We start from the raw sequence: 15,602 nt of genomic DNA on the forward strand, positions 1-15,602 counted from the left end.
ATTTCCCATCCGTTTTTCCATCCCTCCTTTTGCAATTACTACACTCCTTACAGAAATAAGCTATGTTAATATGGCCTTTGCTATACATTTCGTCAACTGACTTCAGATCTACTGCGTTCAATACGACAATATAGACGATTAACTTAGAACATCCTCCCCCCACCAACCTGCCGCCCTCCAGATGTGTTGATCTAGAACTCCCATAACCCCCAGCCAGCAACCCAAATGGCTGTGCTGGCTGGGGATGATGGGAGTTGAAATCCAACACACTTAGAGGGCACCAGGTTGGTTGGGGGAAGGCTGAAATAGAAGATTTAATGTATGATCAGAAACTGATTATCAAAAGGGCTACTTTTAATCATGATGCTTTTGATAAAAGAAAATATACAAGTCAGTAAAAGGGATCCCATGCATGCTTTTATGCACATAATATGGATTACTCACTGACAGATTGCAAAGAATGATTTCTAATGCTCACAGTACAATTCCAGTGGGAACTGTACTGTGTCCACTCTGTCCACTGTCTTTAAAAACTGTTGGGGAAGCCTTTGAGGGGAATGCTGCAGCAGCAGAGAATGCTTTTCTAAGCACCTCACATGCAAATTGACAATGGTTCTGAGGAATCCAAGTTATGGATCCAAGTCATCCAAGCGGCCCTCTCCAACAAGACGGTCATGATCTGTTGTGTCTAAGAATATATGGAGGTGGGAATGGCACAGAAGTACCTGAAGACAACGTGGATGTTTGCATGAATGGGTATAAATGGGAACGTACGTGGGACACTTCAGTAAGCATTTGCCTTTGTGCAAATAGCGTCGCATGTTTGAATCAGACAGACACTTCAGACAGTGGCCGGCTCTTGTGCAGTCTTCACAGCCATCTGCGCAGTTCTCACAATGTCTTGTCCTCACATTGCCAAAACCTCCTTGTGGGCAGACACGGACACAGGACGTGGCAAAAAGAAATCTCCCTGGAAATAATGGAACAGACAACGTGGGTTTGAAAGGCCGCCACCAACACGCTATGCTGGTACAACAAGCGTTTCTAGTCTGGCTGCTAGTCTACTTTCTCACAAAATGTGCACGAGTGCTCTTTTGCTGTGAGTGCAGGCACGACATTTCTAATTCTTACTTTCTGTAGCACTTTTCCATGCACAGCATACTTTGCCATTCTGCATGGTGGTATTATTCTTACAAAACCTTATTCAGTACTTTAGCCTGAAAGATAGCCATTTGCTCACACAGTCACCCCCATGAGCTTCATGGATGAGCAGGGATGCCGGCCAGCATCTCTCATCTAGGCTCAACACTGTCGTTCGCTGACATTATCACCACCATCACCACCTTTAATTTCTATGCTGCTTTCCCATACAGAGGTTTCTCTTTGAGGCTGTTAATCCACTGTATCTCCTTTGGGTTGCATTGCAGAACTGAGATCCGAGCACTACACGAAGAGTGTTTCCTTTTCTGCTTTTCCACTATATGTCCTGCAGGTGGCGTTGAGGATAGTGGAATAATGCAATGACACCAATGGGAAAAGCATTTTCTTTCGCTTTCACAAACAATACCACATTTCCCCTGCTTTAAAAAAAAACCTCACTGAAAGTGCTGTTTAAAAACAGAAGCGAAACTGGAGGCTCATGACGTCATCTAAAGAACTCGTAAACAACTGTGAGTAGGGAATGGCAAGCACACAACAAATGCCCCATGTAGAAAAGCTCACAGTGTGCTCAAAGCAGCTCACAACATCAGAGCAGCAATACAAAAAGAAGAATGCATTTGCAATAATACTCCACTCTCATAACAACCCAAGCAATTCATTTCACTAATACTAAAATAACAGTTTAAATTAATTTCAAAATAGGTTATATGAACTATTAAGACACAAAACCAATTGATATTAAACAGTAATGCATATGCCAAAGGCAAATATACCAAACCTTTTGAATGCATGGAAGCATTAACAAACACACCACCCATAACCACTTCATTAAAAGTGCCAAATGCAGAAAATAGCAACCAGGTGTCTTACAACCTGCAGCCACTGATCTCTCCCATGCCCCATTCTCTCATTCTGGTGCAGTTCTTAGGGCTCCAGCAGAAATTATGGGAGTGATATTTAGTCTCTTCCCCTGTGCTTTGGATGTTCACCTTCCCACTCACCCCTTGGTAAGCCTATAAAATGGGGCAGTGTATTTCCAGGGCTTGCAGATTGTGGTACAGAGCTCGGTGTTGTTTAAAAGGGTACCCCATGAGGAACAATATCTTGGGGTCCCACAGTATGCCCCTAATCCTTCTTTTGCCTGTAGTTACAGGGGCAGTCAGACAGCTTTAAAGGCTTCCCTTCTGACTAGTATAATGTACTTAGTCATTCCACTACTTGTGTGGGGCAGGTTGTTCTGCCACAAACATTGCAGAAAATTTGGCAGTACAGCCTGGCACATCTCCCTCACACCTTTCTAATGGAAGCAGATAGCAAAAAACAACAACAACACGGTGTGCCTCTTGTGTCTGTTCCTTAAATAATGGTTTCATATTTTTTTTCCATGATAGGGCCAGCCTATCCTGGGCCTACAAGGGTAGGAGCAAGGTAGGTGCATTTTTCACAGAATTTATTTCAGTTGACCATGTAACAACAGTGGCCCCAGTTTGTCAAGGGCACTACTCTATAGTGGGTTTAACTTACTGATTATTCCAGAAAGAATTAGTGTCTTTCATGCAACTCTATAGTCTGTGCCTGTCACTACAAGATCACTGGGAGATGTGCCTGGGCATCAGTGACAAAACATGGATCACCTGATCTTTTCATTATATTATCTTTCAGGAGTGTACACCCTCTGCTGTTTAATAGGTTGTTTTTCTTCCAGCTGCAAATTAAGCTGCAAATGAAACTGCATATCAAGCCTCCAAATCACTTTCTATGCTTCCCCAAAGGCCAGTTCAAAATGTATGCATGTAACTTGCTAATTACTTGATTATTTAACACTCAATGGCTCACAGCTGAACATGTGAATGATCTATTTTGAAAACTATTCTGTCTATGCTAATAAGTCACAGGGGAAACAACCTTGCGCCCTCCAGATGTTTTGGACTATAGCTCCCATAAGCCCCAGCCTACATGCCCAATGATCAGAAATTATGGGAGTTGTAGTCCAGAAATCTGGACGGCACCAGGTTGCCTGTCCCTGCAATAAATGATATAAAAACTCTTTCATATCCAGTGTGAAAGAACTACTGAAAGATCACTTCTTCAATGCTAAACATGTACAGTATGAACAAGGCTCATTTTTCAAAAGCAGCTTAAGGAATGATGCTATAGTGGAAAAAAATGACAAAATTAAAATCTGTTCATACATGCTATTGCTTGCAAAAGTTTGCACGGCATTTTGGAAATTCTACTTATCAAGATATTAATGGAGAGTTCATAGTATACTGCAATAAAAGAGGAAATGAGAATCAGAGTGTTTTTCTGTAACAATAAATAAAATAAAAGCCATCATGTTTGCATGGGTCTTTTAACTGTACACTCTTACAAAGCCTATCTTTGAAGAACAGCAATTTTTCAAGCGAAAGTTGAAATCTATCTTAACCCACGCTTCCACGGGGTATTTTGGTATTCCGCAGTATACCAAAACCTCTTGATAATAGCATGTATAATACTGGAGAACCGAAATGTTACTACCTTGGGGACACGAAGTGCATGTATCGGCACTCTTTTCACAGGTTTTGCATGAAGGATCACATGGCTGAAACTGAGTAATTGTTGCTGTAAGAAGAGAGAAAATGAGTTAATAATGTATGTTGTATATCTGTTTGTCTGTATGCAGAAAACATAATTCCAAGTATTGAGGATCATTTAGTATCCCTTAGGGGTGTATCCAACAGGGCCAGTGCAGTCCTGCTCATTCCACTGTGGCAGTGGGACCTACCACTAGCACAACAGGGAGTGAGCACTTTGTAAACGAACCTCAGAAACGTGTGGAAACGCTTGTTTCTGGACTGGGACAGCTCAGCGAAGCTTGCAGAAGGGAGCTTCCATTCTGCAAGCTCTTGCTCATTTTGGGTTGCTTTTAAACCATTAACTATTGCAGTAGCGGTGGTCCCACTGGTATGTGGGCAGCATAGGATACTCCCCTTAGTTAATAAAGGGACAGAAATGCAGATGATGCTGAGATAATCAGACTGTCACCTTGATTGGGTGATTTTGCAGATAACAGTAAGAATATGAATCAGATAAAGGAGGAATAATGTTCTGCTAATCAGCACATAGTCTCTGCAAGATAACATCCATCTGGCTTTCTGTTAATAATCTGTTGTTTAAATTGTTATCTACAAGTGGCTGATTTAAAAATGTGCACCCATGTATAATTAACAGAAGGATCTAGCATGTTGCAAAGCTTTTCCTGATATTTTATTGTTACAGACCTCTTTGGGGAGGTTTTGTGGAGGCTAAAATGCATTTAGGAGCATGGCTAAGTGAGCTGGCCACAATCTCGCCCCATCACACATCATCTTGGCCAATTTCTGAGCTATGAAAAAGCTTTGTTTTACATTAGCTACAATGCATTTGACAAATGTTCTCACCTTTCTGAAGGCAAATGATGACCCCGTCAGCTCACAATGCTGGCATACCATCACACATAAGGGTGTGATGGTATGCTAGTATGGTGGGCAAACCATACAACACATTCTCTAATGTGATCCTAACCCTAAACATCTATTATTCTTTCTTTCTTAGATAATACATATAATAAACACCAACAACCTATAAATAATATAGTGTTTTACAAAAAAATATATAGTTTTTTATACGATTCCTTCACTTACTCTTTATCAGATTAAATTATACTGTATATGGATTTACCTTATCTTGAACTTTATTATTCCAGGATCCTATAAAAAATTTTTGTGAACCGCCCAGAGAGCTTCGGCTATTGGGCGGTATAGAAATGAAATAAATAAATAAATAAATAAATAAATAATAAAAAAGACTCCACTTTCTTTTTACATTATTCTCCTGTTGCCTCTCTTCTCTAGCCCATACCAAATTCGTCAACTTGATCATATGGACCATCCTATTAATCCATTCAACAATCAATGGCAGAATAATCTTTTTCCAGTTGTAGGAAATCGAGACAGAAGCAGTTGTTAATATATAAGCCACCAGTTCCATATCCTCTTTGTGATTTTTTAAATAAAACTACCAATGGATCTAATCACATATCCTATCCCACCATTTCTTTAAACCCTTTTATGACTGCTATCCACTAATTTTTAATTTTTGGATAGGTCCAGAAAATAAGATAAATATCTGCTCTTCCCAAAGCTGATTGCCAACACTTATCACCTATTAGAAAATATATTCTGCTCAATCTCAGACACTTATTATTAGCTAGCCCAGTGGATCTGGGTATTTAGCAACAACTGATCTTGTCTCCTCTTCTCAAACAAAATATGTTAATATTCAATTTTTGCTGAATACTTTGAAAAGACTTGTGATGTGCTCAGTTTTCAGCTACAAGATTGTTATCACTGTAGTATTTCTGAGTCTCCACTAGAGGGTAATATGTACTAGGAATTGAGCTGTATGCAGCATATGGCACATTAAATGTTTAGGGGCCAACAATTCAACTATCCTCCAGTCAGATGTTAATGCTTATGTTCACAGCATGCCTTAAGCTACCTACAAACATAATATAGCTGGAGTAGCATATGCATGTCTGTCTCAGGGAAGATTTGAAAACTTCCAGGTTTTCAGTGAATGTGTGTGCTTTTTCACTAGGAAACAGATGCATGTGTACTACCTTTTCTGTGTGAAAAACTGCACATTTTGATATGATTTGAAGCCCGTTTGACAGGCACTGATATACTCTGATGTAACCAAATATGCATTAGCTTTATTTTGTTAGTTACACTGTGTTACCTTATATTGTGTCCACCTGGTATCCCTACATGCATTGCATCAGTACTTAAAGAATAGGTAGCAAAGCTAAAAAAACAATCCTACCTGTAGCTCCCTGTGGATTTAGAATTCTGCAAGTGGAGGTTAATTCAGTCTCAGTGATGTGCAAATTGCTAGGGCATGTGATGGACAATTTGTGAGCAACTGGATCCATATTTGATTTTTTTAGGTTAGTGAACTGGCTGCTCAGGGAGGAGTTAAACCACAGGTGTATACCACAGGTGTATACACGTCTTAAAATTATCTGGGTAGGAGTGCCAGTGACATTATGCCTGTCAAAGGTAGACTGACATTTTTATTAATGTATACCCACTTTTCCTAGGCACCTTAATGTCTTCAATTAACATAGTAACTTTAGATGCTTCTCTCAACAGACCTACGAAGAGAGCTGTATACTCTCTGTATGAAGTCTTTCCTTGCCCCAGGCATGCATCAAAGAAACCCAATCCCTGTGAAGAGAATAAAATATACAAATGCCACAATTCTACATTTACCTACTTGGGGCTGAATCCAGGATTTGCCTTCCATTGATGGAAGGGCTCCACTCATGGAAGGTGCCTCCACCCCATTTTGGGGATCCTTCACCCCCCCCACACACACACACAGTTCACCCCATACAGCAGGGTCTCTGACCCTCTGCATAGCATTTTCAGAGGGCTGGAGGGGCTGCTGTGGGGAGGAGGAAATCCACTTCCACTGGCCTGGTTGCATTTACCTAAATCTGGATCCAGCCCTTGATATATAATGTAGGATCAGGTTATAACTGTTGACATCTGCATGAATCATCTCCCTGCTACGTACAGTTATTATTTTTCCACTGCTTGGAAGCACTTCTTTTTATGCTTCATAGGCCAAAAGCTAAGCATGCTCCTTTTAAAATGCATAACATCACAGTTTTAAAGTAAGAAGCATGAGAACCACACTATATTGGATAGTGTGGTTCTCAGGCTTCTTAATTGGACATAAGTGGAATGCTTTCAAAGAAATGTATTCTGCTATGACGGTCTCTGAAAAATGAACTCTATTTCCCCCCTTCAGAAGCAAACCTGTTGATAAAGTGAGGAATGGTAGAGAAAGTGTGCCACGTTGCAACGTTGCAGCAGCGTACACATAACTTTAGAAGGTAACCTATTGGTTACCAAAGTAAGTAGCATCTGAATGTGCTACACTTAGATCCAGGGGGAGAGCTTTATTTCTTAGATTTTATTCTGTTTATGGCTATGCAATACAAATGCATACAATAGGACACATATATCTAAGACATAATTATAATTGTAAAGTAAGGTAATAATGGAAACAACACATTAATATAATAAAATCCTAGAATCTATCCAGTCTCTGAACTTAGAAAAATTATAAACTTGAGGGCACTAAAGACTAGTTGAAAAATAAGTCATACCCCCTATTATTCTGTCTAGTTACTGACAGCCACAACATTAATTTAACAAATGAATGTATAAAATACATGCATAAAACTCCAGAGTGGGGGAAGCAGATATATATATAGATATATATAGATATATATAGATATATATATATATGTATATATATATATCACACAGAGAGACACACTTTACTGGACTGCAACAACTCTAGCCTTCTTTTCTTTTTTTAAGATAGGGATGTTATTATAAAAAGCTCAGTGCCATTTCCCTTTGATGCTACATCCTTTTCTGCAGAGTTTTCATTTTCTACATAGATTGCAGAATCAAAGAGAAAGGAGGTTGGATGACTGACATTAACCTAGGATCAGCTGGCTCCAAAGATCTTGGACATATCATCACCTGACTCAAGGAGGGACAGGCAAAGACTCACATTCTTAATCCAGATTGTTATGGCAGGCTCAGGGATAAATTGGTTTGGGGCTGGGGGCAGGCTTCAACAGACTCCAAGGTATAGTCCATGTGCCATCTTGATGTCTGGAACTGTCCCCAGTCTTGTTAAACCTTGTTGTGCATTCTTAGAGGTGTCCAGTGTGGTACCAGATCAATGACATCATCAGCCCTACATCATGTTGAAGGCCTCAGGGTATGCATGGCACATCCTAAAAAGGGAAGGCCCTTTGGGGAAAGGGTGCAGAGCAGTGGCAGAGTACATGCTTTGCATGCTAAAGGTCCTAAGTTCAGCCCCTGGCACCTTCAGGTAGGGATGGGAAAAGCTCCTGTCTGAAAGCCTGGAGAGCTGCTCCAGTCAGTGTAAAACAGGGGTTGGCAACACAACACAGCACCTGTGAGTGCACTGGCACCCACCAAGACCTCATCCCCATGAACCCACAAGACCAATTTTCTCTACGTCTATTAAAGTAAATGGAGCACTATTGCTCCATTGACTTTGAGAGACGGGGAAAAGCGTGCCTTGCCAAATGACCATTGGGGCAGTAGTGTCCTTGGCAGTGCATGAGCTCCCCCCACCAGCCATTTTTTGGGCAGGGGAACCTTTTCCCCACCTCTATTGACTTTAGCAGAGGTGGGGAAAAGGGTCCCCTGCCAAAAATAGCTGAGGGGGGTAAGAAATGTGACATGGGAAGAAAAGAGAGAATCCAGAGAAGGGGGGCAAAAAAAGTGAGAACCCAGAGAAGGATGGACCAAAGATCTGACTTGGATCAGGATGCTTCCTCTGTTCCTAAGGCCAGAGGACAGTGCACGCCCCAAGGCCTCTTTCTCCAGCATTTCCTGAGCCTTGCTGTATATGCACAAGTGCTTGTTTTTTTAAAAAATGTAGTGAAAGAAAATGTATAGAGAAAAGGTAACTGTCAAAATTGGTTTTAAAACTGAACTTCTGAAAGGCACTTCAAGTTGAAAACTTGTTTTTAATTTCTGCAGTGGAGAAAGTACCAAAATTTGACTTTCAGAAAAGAATATTTGAATATTCCTTGAAAATATATTTTTGTAAAAAGGTTCTGAAACTACCTTAAACTTCAAAATATATCCCTCTGATTTTTTTCAGGACATATATCTGTCTGAATTCATTATCTCTTGCCTTTTCCAAAAATATTTTTGACTCTGTGGCTTGATTGAAGAACATAAAAAGAGTGGTGATGCAGCATGTTAATAATCTGCAGTAATAATGCCCTTTCCGTTTGTTAAACATCTATTCTAGCTGAACTGCTGTGTGTTAACATACAGTGAAACAAGCCCTTCACTATTATGTCTCCTGGCTCCCAAAATAATTTCATCATCTGGTACACAAGATAAAATACAGATGTTCTGAGCTACACTTATTGGCCCAGACATTTTTTTTTCTTGGCTTGCACTTTAAAAAAAGCCTGAATACCAGACAAATTCAGATTCATTACTCCAGGCTCTGTCACAGTTTATTCACAGTTTATCCTAGTTGGGGGCTGATTACTTAGTCCCTTCCCGGTGAGTACGCAAAACTGGCATCTTCTGAAAATGTTGCTACATACATATGCGGACTGATTCAAAGATATTAGGTTAAGAGAGGAACTCCCAAGACCCCTAGTTGGTGTCTGAGGGCCAAAGGATGCTGCAGATTTCCTCTTCTGAGGCTGTAGACAATGCTATGACCTTGGAGAGGGAAATTCAAATGGGGATTGATTTCCTCCCACCCACCCTGTCATCCCCCCTCCTCCCAGCCACCATGGAAAGCAAAAAATAATGCAAAGGAGGATGGAGAGGGAAAAATAGCCTCTGTTGCTCCTTCCACCCTGCTGACAATTGGAAGCCTCCAATCTCAGAGGCCGCTGTTGTTCAGGCAGCAATCCCATAAGATTACACACTAAGTGGAATTTTCCATGCCTTACCCACCCCCTCCCACCACAAGCTCCAGCAAGGACATGTGTATACTCGCTTCTCCGTTTCCAACTGGGAGTAAGAGACATGGAAGAACTCTATGAACGAAGCAGCTTGCTGCTGTTGGCGCAGTCCTGGGATGAGACAGATGATGGGGCAGGAAGCTGGCTGAGTGGGATTTCCACACTGCAGAGCAGCGTCTTCACCATGCAGAGGGGCTATCTGCCTGCAGAAATCTGTTTCTACAAGCAAACAGGTCTTCCTTTCAATCAGGCCCCATATATCACATTGCTGTTTACTCAGAACCCCCCCCCCCCCGTGTTCTTTCATTTATCCTCATATAAAAAGCAAGACTTCTGTTTAAAATTTGGAAAAGTGTTGACTTGATCGACATATCAGTCTCTCAGACTGCAAGAAGTGGCCATATAACTGTACTATTTCTGAACTTGGTAGAAAGTTGAGTTAACAATTACTGCAAAAGAACCACGGTAGTGCTTGCCCACTGATTAAAGATGATTGTCTGGCAACCTAATATAATTAACCAATTGTGAACTCTACTAGACTAGTTTTTGGCCAGCCTTGCCTCATGTCCAATAGTCGATTCAATTATTAAGTCCAGTGTGAACATTTTCAGTTACATAGTTCTTGTGGCAATGAATATTCTAGCTGAACTGAGCTGACATCATAATTGATGACTTTATATTAAGACTCTACCTACTTAAGCTCCAACATTATTTGACTTGTAATAGTATAATTTTCCTAATCATACAGAACAGTAGCTATCCTAGAAATGTATTATTTCAACAACCCCAATATCCTAGTTGAATTGGGGCAAAGGGGCGTCAGGTGTGGTGAATCATTGTGCCTGACACTCACACACCATACGAGGACTCTGCTAATCCCTGTGCTGATCACTACTATTCCAAACAGAAGAGCAAGACAGACACAGGTGGTACAATCGCAATCCAATTCAGTGCTTGCAGAGCCAATCAACCGGTCAACCGAGTTACTGTCCCCCTCACTTCCTGTTTGTCATGCTACGGGTGCCAGGGAAAGGCCATCTAATTTATGTATTGACAATCTGGCTAATAATAGTTAAAAACAGTTTGGTAAAAGTCTTACATCGCTTCCGGACAAGGCTCAGGCTTGGGTTTTGGTGGGCCTCCAGGGGAAGGGACTTCCACAAGTCTGGGGCAGCCACCGAGAACGGCTCTTTAAGTGCCTTTTCCGTCTGGATTTGATGCACGGAGGGCACCTTTAAGAGATCATTCTCGGCTGATCGTAAGGATCGCGATGGGACACGAGGGAAGTGGCGGTCTTTCAGGTGCGTAGAGGCCACACCACTTGAGATGCCCAGCTTCAGTCTCTCTATCAGCAAAATAGGATGGACAAGAATGATTCATCTTTATGAAACAGAATAAAAGCCTCAGATAAGGCAAAACTGCCATGTGTCATGTTTTATTAATTAGTGATTTACTATGTACCAATCAAGCAATCCTACATTAATATTAATTAATTGATTAATTAATTGCAGTTATAGAGGTAATGGTTACAAATTTGGATTTAGTGAGGTCAGTCTGATTTTAATAACCCAACATTTCACCCCACATCCTCCAATTCAATGTAGTCTACCCAAGCTATGTTAGGACACAATCCTATGCATGTTTAGACAGAAAAAAGTCCTGCAACTCCCAGACAAAAGTCCTACAACTCTCAGCATTTCCCAGCCAGTGTGGCTAGCTGGAACTTCCTGGGAGTTGTCAGACTCTTTTCTGTCTGAACTTGCATAGGATTGTGCCCTTACTTAGAAAATCATAGCTTTTTAACACCACCATTTTGATCTGTGCTGAGTATGACAAATGTATTAAATCAGGTGTCTGTGTGTGAGTGTGTATGTGTGTGTGTGTGTGTGTGTGTGTGTGTGTGTGTTGGGGTCTGGGGTGGGTGGGGGTGGAGAATGTGGCCCTCGGATGTGTGTGAACTTTATGCTTCAAGTTCTCATATATTGTTCCTGGATGAATCCTAACCAGGTTATTCCTTTGGTTATTTCTAGAGATATACCAAAGTTGTTGTTTTTTTAATTTCCAAGGTGTGTGCGCAAACCATAAAGCCCAAAATTGATATAAACTTAATCTTGAAAGGAGATATAATTCACTTCAGGCGAGAGTCACTGCCAGTGAGCATATTTCAGAAAGGAAAGAAAAATGGGCACAACTTATGCATGCAAAGGTTCTGCCTAAGCTTTAGATCTCTGTATATGACAGTGATGTCACATGTGCAAATACAGGACTGGTTCCAGCCTTGAAGCCACCTTTAGTAAAGTGCCATCTGGCCAGTCACTTCTTACATTGGTGCCCCCCTCCTAGCAGGATTACCCGGGGTCCTGCCCACTATTTTAATTATGGACAGTGCCCCCAACATAGCATCACTTTGGGATATTGTGGGTATAATGATGAGCTGCTTGCAGATCCAGCCACCCCATGTGGAGGGCCCAGGTCTGGTGTTAGCAGTGGTTCCTGCTAGGGCACTGGAGCCCTAGCAACTGCCCAACGATGCCGGGTGCTGATCATGATCCTGAGTAAATACAGTAATTTACATTTCTATAAATAAAAGCAGTTTTCAGAGTTTGGGAAAGTGTGGTTTCCTTTCTGTCATAATGGTTGCTGGCAGAGAAAAAACAAAAACAATTCAGAGGAGCTATGGCAACATACCATTCCAGAATTTCCCATTTATTTGCTTGCTTTGGAGATTCACACACTTCCCATGGAGTAGCTGTAAAATTCCTTTGCACCCAGTACAGTCATTGTCATTGAACCCTTTGCATGTTGCGCAGGTCCTGTGGCATGGTTCACATTCTTCCGTGACCTCATCGCTGTAGAAACCAACTCCACAATCACTCACACATTTCCCATCTAGAGCAGAAATACAAAGCCTTGTCATAATCTTACTGATGTCAGGTAAGTAGTTTGCTTTGAGAACTGAAAATACAGTGCAGTGTCTGTTCTTATCAATAATTAGTGTCCATTTGCCAGAGATGTTGTGGACTAACAGCATATTTTTTTATGTTGCATTTTTGTGAATTGTCCAGATAGTTTTGGCTACTGGGTGGTATGGAAACATAGTCAACAAATTAAAAAAAAATGCATTGTTGAATTAGTGATAGATGCAAAACATTCTGAAACAAAATGGGGTACCACCACCATCTTAGTACAGTTTACTTCTGAGTAAGCTCCTCTACAGTATGTGCGCATAGCCCCCAATGCTAGAGAAGCTTACTCAAGACCAAATTGCAAGAGCAGAGCTGCAGATCTGACCACAATTTCTAGTATACTGTTTATGAGTATAGTAAAATAATAGGACAACTGGAAAACTTTCTGTAGCCACTCCAGTTGTCTGCTACAGTCTGGAGTGTATGAAGAAACAGTAGAAAAACTGTGAGTCACAGCCATAACGTCACTGCCTTATAATACACAAATGCTAATTTGTTTCACCTCTGAACACAGAGAATCCCATTTGAATAAAGTGCAGATAACTCATGATAAGGGTATGCACATCTGGTATATACATCTGGTCTTGCAATGAGTTAAATGTGCATTCAACAAGGGGGTATAGATTACAGGTATACAGGTCTTGACTTTTAGAGTTGGCTGAACTTTTGTCTGCCTGCATCTTTCACAGGAATAGGAGGCATGTGTATTATGCCACAAGTTGACTGCGAAAAAATCACCTCAGAAAAATGCTGTGAATTTATTCTCAGGCTACAGTTTATACTGTCCATTCATCTCTTGTACTGAACAAATTAAGTTCACACTAACATGTTTAATGAATTTAAAACGAATTTAAACAGTTTAAAACAATAAATAATTTAAACTGCTAAAAGCATATTAAACCATTAAACAAGCTAATACCAATTAAAAATCTAAAACAATAAAACAGTTAAAACAGTGTGCAACTTTAGGGAATGCATTTAGTCCTCAAAGGCTTTGGTAAAAAGCTATGTTTTAACTTGGTGCCAAAATGAAACCAATGTCTGTGCCAAGTGGGGCTCCAAGGGGAGGGTATTCCACAACCGGGGTGCCACAGCAGAGAAGAGTCAGTCTCTCTCAACTGAATGCACATTTTTCCTTCCTGGGCATGATATGAGATCATTTTCAAGGGGTGAACATGTAAACTACTTGCCACTTTGCTTACCTAGAAGAAAAAAACCTTCTTTACACCAGTAACACTCATATTTGTCACAGCTTCTGCAATTTGGTTGACATTCTACACAAAGAAGAGAATTTTCATCATTGTAGGTATTCTGAGGACAACCTCTGTAGCATTGTTGATTGTACCTAGAGACAAAAAAGGGCACTTTTGAAACTGGCATTCCTCATTCTTTAGTTGGCAGGAAAGGAAAGAATGGATTATGGTGAGTGGAACTTAACTGAAAGGAACATGAATAATCTCTCATAAATGTCTGACACATATGGTAAGGATCAACTATATGATGAAGGCTGGCAATATTAATACATGTTCTTAACTATGGTATATAGTCGGCTTGACTTGCAAAAAGATCTCCCTTTCTCTCCCCACCCAAATGGCATCTTCTGTATTGAGCTCTGAAACATCTTTGGTAACTCCATAGTATTTCATTTTGTTTTAGAAAAGAGAGAGAGAGAGGAGGAGGAGGAGGAGGACAGAGGAAGAGGAGTAGTGATGAACTTACATGTAATAATTATGAATGCATGATGTACAGGTCCTTGGGTCATCTGGGAATAAAAGCAAATAAGACATTGAAAACAAAATACTGTGCCAAGCCAAATTTATCCAAATCTCATTTGAACAAATGGATAGTGGAAAAATAAAAAGTGTTGAGATAACCAGGGAATGCTATTATAAGGTTATGGTAATGGTGATAATAATGATGATAATGATGATTGCAATTTGTATAGTTTGGGTGAAAAATGTCTCCTTCAATATAAAGTCTCTTCTTGGACAGCCAGTTTGGTTCAGTAGCTCAAACTTAATATGTTTCTTTGACTCCATGAGGCAAAGCTCACCTTGAACATCCAGCGTGTATGTTAAGGAATAAGCCAGGGGTGGGAAACTAGATTTAGGTGGGTGCCAGATGGCACAGATGCCATCTGTGGGCTTGATGACATCAGGGTCTGTAGCCATGCCCCCTGGAGCATTCCTTCAGCTGGTGCCTTGGCCAGGGTGGCTTCTCCAGCCCCACACCTTCCTTCATTAGGGAGGATGCAGGGCAGGTGAAGCACTCAGAGTGATGCTTTCCTGACCTCAGTGACTGGGCAGGATGGTTAGGGAGAAGGCGCTCCCTCAGCTATCCTGGTCCGCAGTTGTTTAGGGCTTTAAACACTAGTACCAAAACCTTAAACCTGGCCTGGTAGCAAATAGGCAGCCAGCACAGCTCCCTCAGCAAAGGAGTTTCATGTTGGAAAGGGGCAGCGCCTGGCAACAGCTGGGCTGCTGTGTTCTGCACTAGCTCCAGCTACGTGGTGCACTGAGTAATCCAGTCTTGAGGTTACTAGAGCCCGTACCACTGTGGCCAAGTTATTCTTGTCCAGGATCGGCCGTAGCTGGAAAACCAGCCAAAGCTGGAAAAAGGCACTCCGAACCACTTGGGTCTCAAGCGACATTATGGGTCTAGGAGTACCCCCAGACTGATCTTTGGGAGTGCAACCCTATCCAGTCCAGGCAATGAGCCTATCTCCCGGACTCAGGAACCACTTATCCATTGAGCTTCCATCTTGCCAGGATCCAGTTTCAGTTTATTGGCCCTCATCCAGCCTGTTACTGAGTTTAGGCACTGATCCAGGACTTGCACAGCCTCACCTGATTCAGATGTCACAGGGAGACATACATCACCAGCATACTGATGGCACTTTG

The 15,602-nt window shown here is 41.3% G+C and overlaps 1 protein-coding gene across 1 annotated transcript in view; it reads right to left on the reverse strand.

Moving 5' to 3' along the window:
• LOC146352529 (proprotein convertase subtilisin/kexin type 5-like) overlaps positions 1-14,873 on the reverse strand; it is a 32,353-nt gene extending 17,480 nt beyond the window's left edge. Inside the window, exons 1-6 of the mRNA XM_084829661.1 lie at positions 14,756-14,873; positions 13,905-13,976; positions 12,425-12,625; positions 10,836-11,081; positions 3,682-3,765; positions 775-970 (exon numbers count right to left, since the gene is read on the reverse strand). Of these exons, the coding sequence (XP_084685787.1) occupies positions 775-970; positions 3,682-3,765; positions 10,836-11,081; positions 12,425-12,625; positions 13,905-13,976; positions 14,756-14,873 (917 nt within the window). The remainder of the gene's footprint in view (positions 1-774; positions 971-3,681; positions 3,766-10,835; positions 11,082-12,424; positions 12,626-13,904; positions 13,977-14,755) is intronic.
• Positions 14,874-15,602: the final 729 nt, after the last annotated feature.

This window comes from Heloderma suspectum, chromosome 2 (assembly GCF_057233095.1).
Source record: "Heloderma suspectum isolate Gila_16-S chromosome 2, 16-S_ref, whole genome shotgun sequence".
Classification (NCBI taxonomy): domain Eukaryota; kingdom Metazoa; phylum Chordata; class Lepidosauria; order Squamata; family Helodermatidae; genus Heloderma; species Heloderma suspectum.